The sequence below is a fragment of the Chlorocebus sabaeus genome, chromosome 11, assembly GCF_047675955.1.
Source record: "Chlorocebus sabaeus isolate Y175 chromosome 11, mChlSab1.0.hap1, whole genome shotgun sequence".
In the NCBI taxonomy this organism is placed as follows: Eukaryota; Metazoa; Chordata; class Mammalia; order Primates; family Cercopithecidae; genus Chlorocebus; species Chlorocebus sabaeus.
The window spans coordinates 6,838,833-6,855,355 of record NC_132914.1 but is presented as its reverse complement, the minus strand read 5'-3'; the positions used below and the strand labels follow the sequence as shown (position 1 = coordinate 6,855,355).

Sequence of the window (16,523 nt, the reverse complement as noted above, 5' to 3'; positions counted from 1 at the left end):
CTGGTCTTGAACTCCTGACCTCAAGTGATCTGCCCATCTCAGCTTCCCAAAGTGCTGGGATTACAGGTGTGAGCCACTGTGCCCAGCCAAAATGTGTTTTTGAAGAGTAGTTGATAAAGAGTAGATGATAAAAAGGAAAATGTTTAACTGTGTAACTAAATGAAAACATAATATGGATATGTATATAGTATGATCTCAGTTATGTAAAAAACTATGCACAAAAAAACCTAAAAAGAAAAACATCAGGATATATTTCTAGAAGGTGGGATTATCTGTTGTTAATTTTTGATATTCTATTTTCTAAATTGAGTTGTTACCGCTTTTGTATAAGAGAACCTAAAGGGTAAAGAGTTTTAAAAACGAGGACATTGAAAAAGGGAAAGAAAAAAGGTACAAGGCAAAGTTAAACTGCTTGGGTGTGGGAATGAGCTGTCCATGAAGTTATTTATAGGTTCTTACTACTATCAGAAACAATGAGAGGTGAGCTGAGAGGCCAGTCAGAAGTAAGCAAAGTGAGTTATCAGTCGAACTCCCGTTTCCTCTTATCCCTTGTCCAGCTCTTAGAACAAGCTCTGGTGATTGAGGAACAGCTGCGCCGGGCTGCTTACTTGAACATGTCAGAAGACCCTTCTCACCCTTCCATGGCCCTCAACACCCGCTTTGCTGAGGTGGAGTGTTTGGCGGAAAGTCATCAGCACCTGTCCAAGGAGTCAATGGCAGGAAACAAGCCAGCCAATGCAGTCCTGCACAAAGGTAGCCAGTGGCTCCCCTGCCTCCTGCTGATTAGGCCTCCTCCCTCATCTAACTGCATCCCAGTGTACATACATTTGTTTTCAAACCTTTTTCAGAGCTCCTTTGGGCGTTTAGGAGTTGGTAGGGACCTTTGTCATCCTTGGGGAGTTAATATGTTAGAGGCAATCAAGGACAGTAGTTCTTTGCCTCTTTTTTTTTTTTTTTTTTTTAAAGAGGTGGGCTCTTGGCTGGGCGCGGTGGCTGACGTCTGTAATCTTGGCGCTTTAGGAGGCCAAGGCGGGTGGATCACGAGGTTAGGAGTTCGAGACCAGCCTGGCCAACATGGTGAAACCCCGTCTCTACTAAAAATAGAAAAATTACCTGGGCATGTGGCACATGCCTGTAATCCTAGCTGCTCAGGAGGCTGAGGCAAGAGAATCGCTTGAAACCAGGTGGAGTTTGCAGTAAACCAAGATCATGCCATTGCACTGGCTATCAGCCTGGGCAACACAGTGAGACTCCGGAAAAAAAAAAAAGAGATGGGCTTTCAACATTTTGCCCGGGTGGGTCTTGAACTCCTGGACTCAAGTGATCCTCTTGCCTCAGCCTCCTGAGTAGCTGGGATTACAGGCATGTACCACCATGCCCTGCTAATTTTGTTTTTTTGTTTGTTTGTTTTTTGAGATGGAGTTTTGCTCTTGTTGCCCAGGCTGGAGTGCAATGGCGTGATCTCAGTTCACCACAACCTCCGCCTCCCGGGTTCAAGCGATTCTTCTGCCTCAGCTTCCCAAGTTGCTGGGATTACAGGCGCCCGCCACCATGCCTGGCTAATTTTTTGTATTTTTAGTAGAGATGGGGTTTCACCATGTTGGCCAGGCCGGTCTCGAACTCCTGACCTCAGATGATCGACCTGCCTCTGCCTCCCAAAGTGCTGGGATTACAGGCATGAGCCACCGCGCCTGGCCACCTCTTTTAACTTTAAATATATTCAGGTTCTTGAGATGGAAAGCAAAGCAGAATAATATAGTGTCATTTGGGATACTTTAGAGGTAACTTCAGGTGATAAAAGATCCCTTCAAATTCTAGACCCCTTTCAGCGTTTTGTTTCTAATTAAAGTAAAAGGTTATGAGGAGGCGGAGGGTGAAATAAGGAAAAGAATGCTGTTATAATGGAGGTGGGAGACAGATTCTGAAGGTAGAGAAGAGAAAAAACAGGAATAAGCTTCTCAAGAAGAGGAAATACAATAATAGTAAGGGATAGTAAAGGTTTAGGTGACTTTTAAGAGCACAAAATCATGAACAGTTGGAACTGGAATATGAGGAGCAGGAATTTGAACATGGTGGAGGTCAGGTCAGGTGACAGAAGATAACACATCACAGTCACTTGGTCACTGAGAAGTGATGCTGGTCCACTAGGGTAGAGGGAGCTCAGTCTTGGCCACCACAGCTCACCACCTCTTTTTCTCCCTTTGCAGTTCTGAAACAGCTGGAAGAACTGCTGAGTGACATGAAAGCCGATGTGACTCGACTCCCAGCTACCATTGCCCGAATTCCCCCAGTTGCTGTGAGGTTACAGATGTCAGAGCGTAACATTCTCAGCCGCCTGGCAAACCGGGCACCTGAACCTACCCCACAGCAGGTAGGACCATTTTCTTCTTGACACCACCTCTTCCTGCAGAACCATTCTGGAGCTTGTAACTTTGTTGTATGTCCCTAGCTTTACATACTGGGTGGGTAGGCTGTCAGTGAATTCCCTTGAGATTGGGTGGATTCCTATCATCTGGAATTCTGACTCCTTGGGTCTCCTTCTCTAGGTAGCCCAGCAGCAGTGAAGATGCAGACTGATACCACCTCCACCGCTGAGCAGTGACCTTCCTCACTTTCTCTTGTCCCAGCTTCTCCCCGGGGGGCCGGAGACACCCTCACCTTCCTTCTGCCCATCTTCCATGTTGTAAAGGAACAGCCCCAGTGCACTGGGGGAGGGAGGGAGTGAGGGGCAGTGGTGCCCTTCCTGCAGGAGAGACATGCAGCAGTAGCGCCGGCGCCATCTGCAGGAGCTGGCGGGCTGGCCTTCTGGACCCTGGCTTCTCCCCACTGTAACGCCTGTTACACACAAACTGTTGTGGGTTCCTGCCAGGCTTGAAGAAAATGATCTGAATTTTTTCCTCCTTTTGGTTTTATTTTGTTGGTTTATTTTGTGTTTTCTTTTCTCCTTTTTTGGGGGTATTCAGAGTGGGCTGGGCCCCTGGGCGAGACACAGCTACCTCTGTTGGCATCTTTTTAATACCAGGAACCCAGCGGCTCTAGCCACTGAGCGGCTAAATGAAATAAAGTGGAAAAAAAAAAAAAAAAAAAAAAACCAAAAGCATAAAAAACCACAGCAAATTTCTTGATGAAAATTGAAAATAAAAGTTTCCTTGTATTTTAGTGCTCTGGTTCAGTGTGGGTGTAGGTGCAGGTGGATGAGTGTGCAGCAGGAGCCTGGCACCTGTATAGTTGAAAATTAAGGGCTATGTGGTGTCCTGATACTCCACTGAAGAACTGGGTTCTGTGTGGGTGCAGTGTGTGCCTGGCCAGCGATGACTTCCACCTGTGGAAAATGAGAGGCTGCAAAACTCCAAGTACCACCGCTTAATGGCTCTGTGGCCCTGAGCAAGTTTAACTTCTGTGGGATGCAGGTTTCTCATGTATACCTCATACGGTTGTCGAGTTAAACCAGTCAAGTACATGCAACAGTTTTTAACACCTAACCACTACCTTAATATTAGTTTCAAGGAAGGCTGAGGGGGGTTTTCTTGCTCAGTTGTGCAAAATTGGGATGCAATTTGTGGAATAACCCAGCCTCAACCCCACACTCCCGGAGGCCCGACCTAACGTCCTCCAACCTTGAAACCCTGGTAGTTCACCCCTCTTCATGTCCCAGACCAGGTCGGCGTTGCAACCCGTTGTTTCCCAATTGTAGACCCACCTGAAAGCGAGTTCCGGCCGAGGCCCCCTGTGGACCAGGTGTAGTGCAGCACCTTAACTGAGGGGCTGAGCAGGAGTGAGCATCAAGGAAGGTGCTGGGAGGTTGGGGCACGGTGCCTCACAGCCTGTAATCTCAGCACAAAGGTTGGGGGCAGGAGGATGGATTAAGCCTAGGAGTTCTAGAGCAGCCCTGGCAACATAGTGAGACCCCACCCCCTAGACCCCATCTCTATAAAAAGATTTTTTTAAAGGGGCGGGGGCTGGGAGTAGGAGTTGAGTGGCATGGAATTCCATGAATTTTCCATGGAAAAAATTCCATGAATTTTTTTGAGATGGAGTCTTGCTCTGTCGCCAGGCTGGAGTACAGTGGCGCCATCTCAGCTCACTGCAACTTCTGCCTCCCAGGTTCAAGTGATTCTCCTGCCTCAGCTTCCCGAGTAGCTGGGACTAAAGGCGTGCGCCACCACGCCCAGCTAATTTTTGTATTTTTAACATAAGGTTTCACCATGTTGGCCAGGATGGTCTCGATTTCTTGACCTCATGATCCGCCCGCCTCGGCCTCCCAGAGTGCTGGGATTACAGGCGTAAGCCACCGCGCCCGGCTGTTTTTTGTGGGGTTTTTTGAGGTGGAGTTTCGCTCTTGCTCAGGCTGAAGTGGCACGATCTGGGCTCACTGCAACCTCTGCCTCCCGGGCTCAAGCAATTCTGCCTCAGCCTCCCGTATAGCTGGGATTATAGGCGCCCGCCACCACGCCCAGCTAATTTTGTGTTTTTAGTAGAGACGGGGTTTCAACGTGTTGGCCCGGCTGGTCTCGAACTCCTGACCTCAGGTGATCCACCCACCTCAGCCTCCCAAAGTGCTGGGATTACAGGCGTGAGCCACCGTGCCCAGCCTGGAATTCCGTTATCTCGAGGTTCGACTAGGGCAGTGGATGCCAGAGAGAGGGCCCCGCTGTCGGGCCCTGGTTCGAGGAGAGGGTGCGGCTTTCACGCACCAGCTTTTCCAACAGAAACCGGCCGTGAGGCTAAAAGCCAACTCCTTGAGGGAAGGGCGGTCACGCTCAGCGGTTTCTCGTCACAGTGCTCCCTTCACCCGCCGCGGGTGTAAGCTGCGCGGCTCTCGAATTTCCCCCTACTCGCCGCCGCCGGGTCCGCGGGCGTTCCCTGGTAGAGCATAAGTTCCGGGTGCGGCGTCCGGCTGGGCGCAACAGGAAGAGGCGGGGCCGCTAGGCTAGCGTTATCCTTGCGCCTGCGTGGAAGGACTCTGGCGAGTGCCGGCAGAAAGCTAGCTGCGGGGTGCACGTGGAGCGCGGCCCGAAGGGCAGTCTCGGGCCTTAACCCGCATTCTGGTGGGTCTAGAGGAAATTGGGGGACGAAGGGTGGCAGCCCTGACCTGGTCTGGGACGTGGGGAGAGGAGTGCACTACCTGGGTTTCAGGGTGGGAGGGCGTTCGTTCGGTCGGCCTCCAGGGGGATAGCGGGGGTACTTGGGTCGCGGGTGCTGAGTCGGGGGTGCTGAGTGAGTCGGGGGTGCTGAGTGAGTTGCGGGTGCTGAGTTGAGCTTGTCCCCTTTCCCACTATAGTACGCCAGGCCTGCGTTCTGCCGTTTCCTTCGGCACGCGCGACGCCACCTTCTCACATTTCTGTCTGCCATAGTACCATGGGGCGCAAATTGGACCCTACAAAGAAGGAGAAGCGGGGGCCAGGCCGAAAGGCCCGGAAGCAGAAGGGCGCCGAGACAGAACTCGCCAGATTCTTGCCTGCAGGTAAGGATTAGTTGTGGTCTCCTGATCCCTCAGCTTTTCCAGTATTCTGTATCATAACCTCTTCTCTTTTTTAGTCTTTGTTCATTTTCTATTTAAGTGGAATCTTCTATGTATTAGTTACTAGGAGGTATGAATGAAACACTGTCGTTTAGATTGTAGGGAACTGTTTAGGTCGTAGAGATGTGAGGACACGGACACAACTATTCATGCAAGAAAAGGTGTGATTTAAAACATTGTGAGTTCAGAGGAAGGGGGGATCCCATGCAGAACTGCATGTTAAGCTGGGTTTTGAAAAATGGGTTAAGTTGTACCAAGAGGAAGTAGTGAAGGGGAGGGGTCAGTTTTTTGGAAGGAATGGAAATGGAAAAGCACGGATCCGGCTTCTCCATGCCAAGTAGTAGTCTACTGTGTGGAAGACTGGTGGGAGATAACACAGGACCTGGAGTTTGTGTTGGGCTTTGGATAAAGGATGCAGTTTATTGAGATAGTAGCAAGTCCTGGGCACTATGTTGAACTTGTTGGTCTTGTTATGTCACTTCATCATCTTAGAGTCCCGTGAGAGAGGCATTATTAAGGAAATGGAGGCGGAGAGGTTAAGAAACTTGTATAGCCAGGCTCAGTGACTCACGTCTGTAATCCCAGCACTTTGGGAGGCCGAGGCAGGTGGATCACCTGAGGTCCGGTGTTCAAGACCAGCCTGGCCAACATGGTGAAACCGTGTCTCTACTAAAAATACAAGAATTAGTTGGGTATGTGGTGGGAGGCTGAGGCAATAGAATCGCTTGAACCTGGGAGACGGAGGTTGCAGTGAGCTGAGATCACGCCATTGCACCACTTCAGCCTGGAAGACCAAGAGTGAAACTCCATTTCAAAAAAAAAAGAAACTCATACACAATTATTAAATAATGACAGGGCTGAGATTTAAATGGACTCCTTTTAATTAGTGTACTAATTCTCTTACCATGTTTATTTCCATTCTCATTTATTTTCAGTGTCCCCTGTAACTTGTTCTGCCTCGTTTTTCTTTTTCAAACAGTAAGTGACGAAAATTCCAAGAGGCTGTCTAGTCGTGCTCGAAAGAGGTAAGTGTGGGTGTCAGGACTTAATTGGTACTGCTCATCTTTGACCACAGAGTTAATTCCGGACTCTTACTTTTCCCTATGGTGGAAATGGCAGAGCCTGGAAATATCTTTCCATTTCTTTACTCCTTGAATCTCTTGTGTCTTTTCAGGGCAGCCAAGAGGAGGCTGGGCTCTGCTGAAGCCCCTAAGACAAATAAGTCCCCTGAGGCCAAACCATTGCCTGGAAAGCTACCAAAAGGTCAGTGAAACTAAGAGCTGGATGCTACATGAGGAGTCCTCTGGGTCCTGGGTAGGGAAGGACTTGCTAAACATTTCTGGAATGAAAGGAACAGCCAGAGGACATTCTGAGGGGTAGAAAGTACAGGCTCCCAGGGTGTGGGGCCAGGGAATGTGTGGCTGCCATTAGTCCAGGACTCGTCAAACCCTTAGGGATCTTTGCAGGAGCTGTCCAGACAGCTGGTAAGAAGGGACCCCAGTCCCTATTTAATGCTGCTCAAGGCAAGAAGCGCCCAGCACCTAGCAGTGATGAGGACGAGGAGGAGGAAGACTCTGAAGAAGATGATGTGAACCACGGGGACCACTGGGGCTCCGAGGATGATGCTGATATGGTAGATGACTATGGAGCTGACTCCAACTCTGAGGATGAGGAGGAAGGTGAAGAGGTGAGATTCATCTCTGGGCATTCAGAGAAGGATCCTTGCTATTTAGTTTCTTTCCAGATTCTTGAGACTGTTTCTTAGTGGCAAGGATAAGCCTGACTAGAGGAAAGGGGTTTTTGTGCTCCATCACTGTTTCCCTACTGCCTTATATCCTCTCCCAGTGCACCTACAAGTTTGAAGGAGCTGTAGGATAGAGCATTTAAAAATATCTAGAAGGCTCTCTTGGTGTGGATGTGGGAAGGTGGACAATGGTGTGCTCCACTGATGGGAACAGAAATGCACTTTTTATAAAGCACTTATCTCAGAACTTTGAAATATTTGTTCCTTTTGGCTGGGTATGGTGGCTCACATTTGTAATCCCAGCACTTTGGGAGGCTGAGGCAGGAGAATTGCTTGAGCCCAGGAGTTGGAGACCAGCTTGGGCAACACAGGGAGATACCGTCTTTACAAAAAATTTAAAAATTGGCTGGGTGCAGTGGCTCACGCCTATAATCCTGGCACTTGGGAGGCCGAGGTGAGCGGATCACCTGAGCTCAGGAGTTGGAGACCAGCCTGGACAACATGGCAAAACCCCATCTCTACTAAAAATACAAAAATTAGCTGGTGTGGTGGTGTGCACCTGTAATCCCAGCTACTCCTAGCTACCCGGGAGGCTGAGGCAGGAGAATCGCTTGAACCTGGGAGGCGGAGGTTGCAGTGAGCCGAGATCGTGCCATTGCACTCCAGCCTGGGCAACAAAGTGAGACTCTGTCTCAAAAGAAATTTTTTTAAAGTTAAAAAAATTGTTTAAAAATTAGCTGGGTGTGGTGGCGTACGCCTATAGTCCCAGCTACTCAGGATGCTGAGGCGGGAAGATGACTGGAGCTTGGGAGGTTGAGGCTGTAGTGAGCTGTGATCTTACCACTGCACTCCAGCCTGGGTGACAGAGTGAGACTGTCTCAAAAAAAAAAACACAAAAACTTCTTCCTTTTGACATAGTAATTCCCTATTAAGGAAGATGATCCAAAACATCAGCAAATCGTTCTTTACTGAGGTGCAGGAAATTATTATACAATTAGTATGTGGATGTATTATTAGAATCGTATAGAAAAAAAAGAGAAAGTCCCCATGTGCACCCCTTTCTTCCATCCCTTTGTATCTATAGGGTCGTTATTAGGTTTGCAGGCACCATGTGGATCATAATGCCAAAAACTCTGGAAACTTCCAAAATATACAATTAAGTAAGTTATGGTTCATGCATATGATGCAGTTAACACTGGTCATTGTGTCTATGAAAATGCCTGTGATCTAACTGAAGTCTAAAAAGCAAGAAACAAACTTGAAAATGGATTATGTGAAAAATACAGAGTAACTCTAAAAAAATATGGCAAAATGGACCAGGCGTGGTGGCTCACACCTTTAATCCCAGCACTTTGGAAGGCTGAGTGGGCAAATCACCTGAGGTCAGGAGTTCGAGACCAGCCTGGCCAACATGGTGAAACCCCGTCTCTGCTAAAAATACAAAAAATTAGCTGGGCATGGTAGTACATGCCTATAATCCCAACTACTTGGAAGGTTGAGGCAGGAGAATCGTTTGAACCTGGGAGGCGGAGGTTGCAGTGAGCCAAGATTGTGCCATTGCACTCCAGCCTGGGGGACAAGAGGAAGACTTCTCTAAAAAAAAATATGGCAAAATGGTAGTCAAGAGCAATTTTTGTCCTTTATATGTGCAGGTATTTTTCAAGTTTTTTTTTTTTTTTTTTCTTAATGGAAAAGTGAAAAACACATAATAGTAGAAAGAAAAATGTAATGAACCCTTTAATTCATTACTTGGGTTGTTTTTTTTTTTTTTTTTTTTTGAGATGGAGTCTTGTTCTGTTGCCCGGGCTGGAGTGCAGTGGCTCGATCTTGGCTCACTGCAACCTCCACCTTCCGGGTTCAAGCAATTCTCCTGCCTCAGCTTCCTGAGTAGCTGGCGTGCACCACCATGCCCTCATTACTTAGTTTCAACAGTGATCAATATTGTGCCAATTTTATCTTCATTTCTTTGCCCCTCTATTTCCTTCTGAGAGCAAGTGTTGGATTTTTATTTAGCGAGAACATAAGATACAGAGATAGAAAGTGCTACAAGGGCTGATGGAAGGGCAGGCCTGTATTAACAGCCCTTGTGTCTCTTCAGCTGCTGCCCATTGAAAGAGCTGCTCGGAAGCAGAAGGTCCGGGAAGCTGCTGCTGGGTGAGTTTTGGAAGCTATTGGGATGGAGCATAGGCAGCGGCTAGGGTGGGGAAGCTGTGTAGGAGGAGGAGGTGTCTGTTTTGGTCTGTGAGTCACTCTGTTCTTGGACCTGTTTCTAGGGTCCAGTGGAGTGAAGAGGAGACGGAGGACGAGGAGGAAGAAGTGACCCCTGAGTCCGGCCCCTTAAAGGAGGAGGAGGCAGATGGGGGCCTGCAGATCAATGTGGATGAGGAAGCATTTGTGCTGCCCCCTGCGGGGGAGATGGAGCAGGATATCCTTGCAGGACAGAGTGAAGAGTTAGGAGGAAGGTGCTTGGGAGAGGGATTTCCAGGCCCCAGGACATCATGACACAGTTCCTTAACAGGCCCACATGCCCCGGCTCCAGACCTGCAGCGAGTTCACAAGCGGATCCAGGATATCGTGGGAATTCTGCGTGATTTTGGGGCTCAGCGGGAGGAAGGGCGGTCTCGTTCTGAATACCTGAACCGGCTCAAGAAGGATCTGGCCACTTACTACTCCTATGGAGACTTCCTGCTTGGCAAGCTCATGGACCTCTTCCCTCTGTCTGAGGTACTGGATTGCCAGAATGCCTCCTTTGCTTTTCTTTTCTCACCTCCTTACCCTGTGTAAGGAAAAGGTTCAGCCCCCTTGCCCCGCTCCCCTGACTGAGCTCCTTAGCCATCCTCACTTATTCCCTGCTGTCTTGCCTGGCAGCTGGTGGAGTTCTTAGAAGCTAATGAGGTGCCTCGGCCCGTCACCCTCCGGACCAATACCTTGAAAACCCGACGCCGAGACCTTGCCCAGGTGAGGGGTGGCCTTTGAGGCTTGCTCATCTCAGAAGGGAAGTGATTTCTGCCAACTCCAGAGATTGCCCTGTGCTACCCTGACTGGGTGGGGCCTTAGGACCTAAGCATGACCCTGAGGGGCAAACCCAGAGACCTGATATCTCTGGCAGGCTGGGGGCCTAGGACCTCTGAGGAATGGGAAGTTCATCCCTCCAACCTCTATTCCCTGTGACTAGGATGAGACTTCAGGATGAGCATGCTGCCCCCAAGGAAAATGGAGGGAGATGATTGAGGAGCTGGGGAAATATGATTCCTGACTGCAGAAAAAAGACACATATGCACAGTCAATATTTTAAACTCATTTCTGAGGGTTCAGGGACCCCAGGTTAATGACCCCTGTTCTAAAGTCAGTTGTTGGGTTATATGTGTTGTGTATTTCTGGTGTGAAGAAAACCTAGTAATGTAATGTGCTATAACCAGTATCATTAAGTTTTTAGTATGGTGGAGGGGTCAGCCTCTTAGAAAATCAGATGCCACTTCCAGGAAATAAAGTAACAGGAGGTGGCATCCTGCTCCATTGGGATGAAGTTCAGACCTTGAGTTAGGAGCCTGAGGTTAAGAAAAAAGGGCACCATAGGCTGGAGTGGGAAAGAGAAACTGCTCAATGAGTCCATGATGATTGTATTCGGAGTAAGCACTCTAGGAGTTGTGGGGCCATGGGCCATGTTTTTAATGTCTTCATCTGTTTTCTGGGTAGAGTAGCCTATGAGGTTATTAAAATCTTCATCCCAGCTGGGCGCGGTGGCTCACACCTGTAATCCTAGCAATTTGGGAGGCCGAGGCGGGCAGATCACCTGAGGTCAGGAGCTAGAGACCAGCCTGGCCGACATGGTGAAACCCCATCTCTATGAAAAATACAAAAATTAGCTGGGCATGGTGGTACATGCCTGTAGTCCCACCTACTCAGGAGGCTGAGGCACGAGAAAGAATTGCTTAAATCCAGGAGGTGGAGGTTGCTGTGAGCCGAGATTGCACCACCTCACTCTAGGCTGGGCAACAGAATGAGACTCCGTCTCAAAAAAAAAATCTTCATCCCTCTTCAGGCTCTAATCAATCGTGGGGTTAATCTGGATCCCCTGGGCAAGTGGTCAAAGACTGGACTAGTGGTATATGATTCTTCTGTGCCCATTGGTAAGTCTCCCCCACCCAACAGCCCTTCTAGCTCTGTCCCTGTCCCTACCGCATGTCACAGGGTGGTCCTCCTCCACAGGTGCCACCCCCGAGTACCTGGCTGGGCACTACATGCTGCAGGGAGCCTCCAGCATGCTGCCCGTCATGGCCTTGGCACCCCAGGAACATGAGCGGATCCTGGACATGTGTTGTGCCCCTGGAGGAAAGACCAGCTACATGGGTATGAGACGGGCAGGCAGGTGGGATTCATCGGGCTGTCTTGCTTTTGAAAGTAGATGGGGTTGCTGACTCACTAGTGCTCACGGAACACAATGTGCAGGCTCTAGCAGAGTGGTGAGGAGCAGTCTCTGGAGTCGGCCTGGGTTCCAGTGCCGGGTGTGCCACTTACTACACATCTGACTCTGGATTCTCTTTTGTCATCTGTAAAATGGGATGGTAATTGCGCTTGGGGTTCCCCTTGTATTATGCTTGGATTGTGAGGGTTAAGATGATGCATTTAGAAGTCCTTGGTGGTATTCAGCACATACTCAGCAGCCATAACTTTTATTAAGCTGCTATCACTTAAAAGAAGTAATTTAGTATGTAGGACCAGATAGGTGTTCAGTAAAAATGGGAAAACCACGTCGGTAGACTTGCTAACCACCAGGGGCTAGTGCAGAGTGGATCAGCCTATAGAGTAGGCAGGCTTGTTGGGAGTGAAGTTGCCTTGAGGTGATACCACTTCTCCTGTGGATTCCTGAGCAGGAGGGTGGGAGCTAGTGTGGAGGTAGTGGAACTGGCTGATCAGCGCTGTTACTGCCCTCCCTTTAGCCCAGCTGATGAAGAATACGGGTGTGATCCTTGCCAATGACGCCAGTGCTGAGCGGCTTAAGAGTGTTGTGGGCAACTTGCACCGGCTGGGAGTCACCAACACCGTTATCAGTCACTATGATGGGCGCCAGTTCCCCAAGGTGAGACTCAAGCTGTGTGTCTCCTGAGGCTTCTTCCAGTTGACCTCCCTTCCTGACCTCAGTGTTCAGATTTGACCCTAGTAAATAGTGCGCTGCTGGTTGCGGAAGAGACATAGGATTCATCTGTATCTTTTTCCCAGGTGGTGGGGGGCTTTGACCGAGTGCTGCTGGATGCTCCCTGCAGTGGCACTGGGGTCATCTCCAAGGACCCAGCCGTGAAGACTAACAAGGTGAGGAGTCAGGTGGTGGCCGCTGAGACGCCTTGGCTGGGTCTCGTAGAGCTGGAAAGTGAAATGGGGACACGCTCTGGGCTCCCCTCTCCTCCTGAGGCTGCCTTTGGGTCTCTTTTTGGGACAGGATGAGAAGGACATCCTGCGCTGTGCTCACCTCCAGAAGGAGTTGCTTCTGAGTGCTATTGACTCTGTCAATGCCACCTCCAAGACAGGAGGCTACCTTGTTTACTGCACCTGTTCTATCATGGTGAGGCCTCTGCCATGGCAGAGCAGGGGAGGCTGGGCTGGGGGGCTCTTTGCCCCTTAGAGCTCCCTTCAGCTCCAGCTCTGCTTTTTCCTCCCTTGTTTATCTTCCCCCAACATCCAGGTAGAAGAGAATGAGTGGGTGGTAGACTATGCTCTGAAAAAGAGGAATGTGCGACTGGTGCCCACAGGCCTAGACTTTGGCCAGGAAGGTTTTACCCGCTTTCGAGAAAGGCGCTTCCACCCCAGTCTGCGTTCTGCCCGACGCTTCTACCCTCATACCCACAATATGGATGGGTTCTTTGTTGCCAAGTTCAAGAAATTCTCCAATTCTATCCCTCAGTCCCAGACAGGTAAGTGATCTTTTTCTACCCTTCATCACCACCTTTGCTCTTTTCACCTTTCAGGAGCCTTTATGGTGTGACAGAAGGGAAGGGAAGGGAAAGATTCATGCATCCCTTACTCCAACCTTTGCATGCTTGGATGAGAGAACCCTCTCATTCCAGCTAGAATTGCTTTTGAGTGCTGGACCCCATGTGAATAGGCTAAAGTGTTCATATGGATGGAGGCCTTTTCCTTTATTCTGCCAAGTGGCTGCAGTTGTTCAGCACTAAATACATTCCAAATGAAGGTTGTGGTTTCTTTTCCGTCTTGGCAGAGGGTTGACTTACTGGTACTGTACCTCTGCTGGTCCAGCATTCTCAGCACTGGGTTGGAACAGAGTTCCACAGAGCTTTGTCAGCAGTTCTCAGCCCGTCACACTCACTGCAGATTGTTTTCTCAGCCATCTTGAAGAGTCCGGCCTGGATCTCAAGGGAAGGGTGGGGTTTTCTGAAACAGCCTTGAGAACGCTGCTTACTGGGATATAACCCTGGGTTTAATTGCAAGAGGGAGAGAAGAGCTACTTCAGAAATAGTAGAATTTGTCTGGGCGTGGTGGCTCATGCGTATAATCCCAGCACTGACCTGAGGTCAGGAATTCCACATGGTGAAACCCCGTTTTTACTAAAAATATAATAGTTGGGTGTGGTGGTGTATGCCTGTAGTCCCAGCTACTCAGGAGGCTGAGGCAGGAGAATTGCTTGAACCTGGGAGGTGGAGGTTTCAGTAAGCTGAGATCACTCTATTGTTTTCCAGCCTGGGCAACAAGAGCAAAACTCTGTCTCAAAAAAAAAAAATAGTAAAATTTGCTATAACTTAAAAAGTACATATTATAATTATCCTGCAGTTCATCATAATCCATGTGGAAAAAAACTTCTCTGATTTAAAAAATAAATAGGCCAGGTATGGTGGTGGCTCATGCCTGTAAATCCCAGTACTTTGGGAGACTGAGGTGGGATTAAGACCACGAGTTTGAGACCTGTCTGGGCAACAAAGGGAGACTTTGTCTGTAGTTCCAGCTCCTCTGGAGGCTGAGGCAGGAGGATCCCTTGAGCCCCAGGAGTTTGAGGTTGCAGTGAGCTATGATGGCACCACTGTACTCTAGCCTGGGCAACACAGACCCTGCCTCAAAAAAAAAAAAAAAAAAAAGGTAAATAAAATAAAGGCTAGTGCTTCAAATTCATTTAAAAGACCCTGTGAGACCGGGCGTGGTGGCTCGTGCCTGCCTGTAACCCCAGCACTTAGGGAGGCTGAGGTGGGTGGATCACCCGAGGTCAGGAGTTCGAGACCAGCTGTTCAACATGGTGAAACTCCGTCTCTACTAAAAATACAAAACTTAGCTGGACATGGTGGCACATGCTTGTGATTGTCGGGAGTCTGAGGCAGGAGAATTGCTTGAACCCAGGAGGCAGAGGTTGCAGTGAGCAGAGATCACACCACTGCACTCCAGCTGGGGCGACAGAGCAAGACTGTCTCAAAAAAAAAAAAAAACCCAAAACCAATTCATCTCTTCCTTACAGCGTCTTGTTACTTCCTGTCCTCAAGAGGGCGCAGCTTCCTGTAAAAAATCTTTTGGCCCAAGGATAGGCAGTGATTTTTTTTTTTTTTTTTGAGACAGTGTCTTGCTCTGTCGCTCAGGCTGGACTGCAGTGGTGCAGTCTCAGCTCATTGCAACCTCCACCTTCCAGGTTCAAGTGATTCTTGTGCCTCAGACTCCCAAGTAGCTAGGATTACAGGTGTGGACAGGTACCACCATCCCTGGCTAATTTTTGTATTTTTAGTAGAGACGATTTCACCATGTTGACTAGGCTAGTCTTGAACTCCTAGCCTTAAGCAATCCACTTGCCTTGTCCTTCCAAAGCGCTGGAATTAAAGGTGTGAGCCACCACACCTGGCCTATAAGCAGTGATCTCTTAATACAAGGTTCCAGTAGGACTTGAGTAAAGGCCAAGTTACATTAAGTAATGGGAATTTCGGTAATCTGCTCTTAGGCACTGACCTAATTGTGTGGAGCTCCTGCCTAAGAGATGGCAATTCTCATATTTTAATATGAGAATATTAAAATATGGTGATAGGCCGGGCACGGTGGCTCATGCCTGTAATCCTAGCACTTTGGGAGGCTGAGGCAGGCGGATCACAAGGTCAGGAGATCGAGACCATCCTGGCTAACACGGTGAAACCCTGTCCCCACTAAAAATAAAAAAAATTCTATGGGCGTGGTGGCGGGCGCCTGTAGTCCCAGCTACTCCGGAGGCTGAGGTAGAAGAATGGCGTGAGCCTGGGAGGCAGAGCTTGCAGTGAGCCGAGATCATGCCACTGCACTCCAGCCTGGGTGACAGAGCGAGGCTCCGTCTCAAAAAAAATAAAATACGGTGATAAGGCCCATTTTCTGACACCATCTGTTTAATTTTAACCCCAGGAAATTCTGAAACAGCCACACCTACAAATGTAGACTTGCCTCAGGTCATCCCCAAGTCTGAGAACAGCAGCCAGCCAGCCAAAAAGGCCAAGGGGGCTGCAAAGACAAAGCAGCAGCTGCAGAAACAGCAACGTCCCAAGAAGGCCTCCTTCCAGAAGCCGAATGGCACCTCTAAAGGGGCAGACTCAGAATTGTCCACTGTACCTTCTGTCAGAAAGACCCAAGCTTCCTCCAGGTTCCAGGATAGCAGTCAGCCAGCTGGAAAAGCGGAAGGGATCAGGGAGTCAAAGGTGACTGGGAAGCTAAAGCAACGATCACCTAAATTACAGTCCTCCAAGAAAGTTGCCTTCCTCAAGCAGAATGCCCCTCCCAAGGGCACAGACACAGAAACACCGGCTGTGTTATCCCCATCCAAGACTCAGGCCACCCTGAAACCTAAGGACCATCATCACCCCCTTGGAAGGGCCAAGGGGGTTGAGAAGCAGCAGTTGCCAGAGCAACCTTTCAAGAAAGCTGACTTCCAGAAACAGAATGACACCCCCAAGGGGCCTCAGCCTCCCACTGTGTCTCCCATCAGTTCCAGCCGCCCCCCACCAGCAAAGAGGAAGAAATCTCAGTCCAGGGGCAATGGCCAGCTGCTCCTGTCTTAGATGGTTGAAAACTAGACTGGGGTGGCTCACTGCCATTGTCACCGGGTTGGAACTCTTGCCTCTATGAGGATGCCTTCTCCACTGTGCATACCCATGAAATTTAATACACATTTTACAACCTCTGGCCGCTGAGTATTTTTGAGGGAGCTGGGTACTGCCTTTGCCGCTTTAAGGGTAGAGGTGGGAAGGTGGGACTGGGATCTTCTGAGGAGGGAATGGTTGGGTGCTACTGAGAATTCAGGTCAGTTTTAGG

At 49.2% G+C, this 16,523-nt stretch overlaps 2 protein-coding genes across 11 annotated transcripts in view; both read left to right on the top strand.

Annotated features, from left to right (window-relative positions):
- The window catches only part of CHD4 (chromodomain helicase DNA binding protein 4), a 36,698-nt gene extending 33,539 nt beyond the window's left edge, over positions 1–3,159 (top strand). For 5 of the 9 annotated variants that reach the window (XM_073020423.1, XM_037988376.2, XM_037988378.2 and 2 more), the window contains exons 38-40: positions 558–756; positions 2,208–2,371; positions 2,547–3,159. In XM_073020423.1, the coding sequence (XP_072876524.1) occupies positions 558–756; positions 2,208–2,371; positions 2,547–2,564 (381 nt within the window). In that variant the 3' untranslated portion in view covers positions 2,565–3,159. The remainder of the gene's footprint in view (positions 1–557; positions 757–2,207; positions 2,372–2,546) is intronic. The other 4 variants (XM_037988377.2, XM_073020422.1, XM_037988374.2 and 1 more) reach the window with 1 other exon arrangement.
- Positions 3,160–4,941: 1,782 nt separating this feature from the next.
- NOP2 (NOP2 nucleolar protein) lies at positions 4,942–16,394 on the top strand. Of its 2 annotated transcripts, none has more exons than XM_007967353.3 (16): positions 4,942–5,048; positions 5,355–5,464; positions 6,501–6,546; positions 6,696–6,784; positions 6,988–7,208; positions 9,364–9,419; positions 9,539–9,690; positions 9,790–9,989; positions 10,134–10,223; positions 11,308–11,395; positions 11,475–11,615; positions 12,206–12,345; positions 12,486–12,575; positions 12,703–12,825; positions 12,946–13,174; positions 15,621–16,394. In XM_007967353.3, the coding sequence occupies exons 2-16, from the start codon at positions 5,359–5,361 to the stop codon at positions 16,268–16,270; spliced, it is 2,421 nt and encodes an 806-aa protein (XP_007965544.2). In that variant the 5' UTR covers positions 4,942–5,048; positions 5,355–5,358; the 3' UTR covers positions 16,271–16,394. The 2 variants fall into 2 exon arrangements, with proteins under 2 accessions (XP_007965544.2, XP_007965543.2); XM_007967352.3 differs by having other exon boundaries at positions 6,976–7,208.
- The last annotated feature ends 129 nt before the right edge of the window (positions 16,395–16,523 follow it).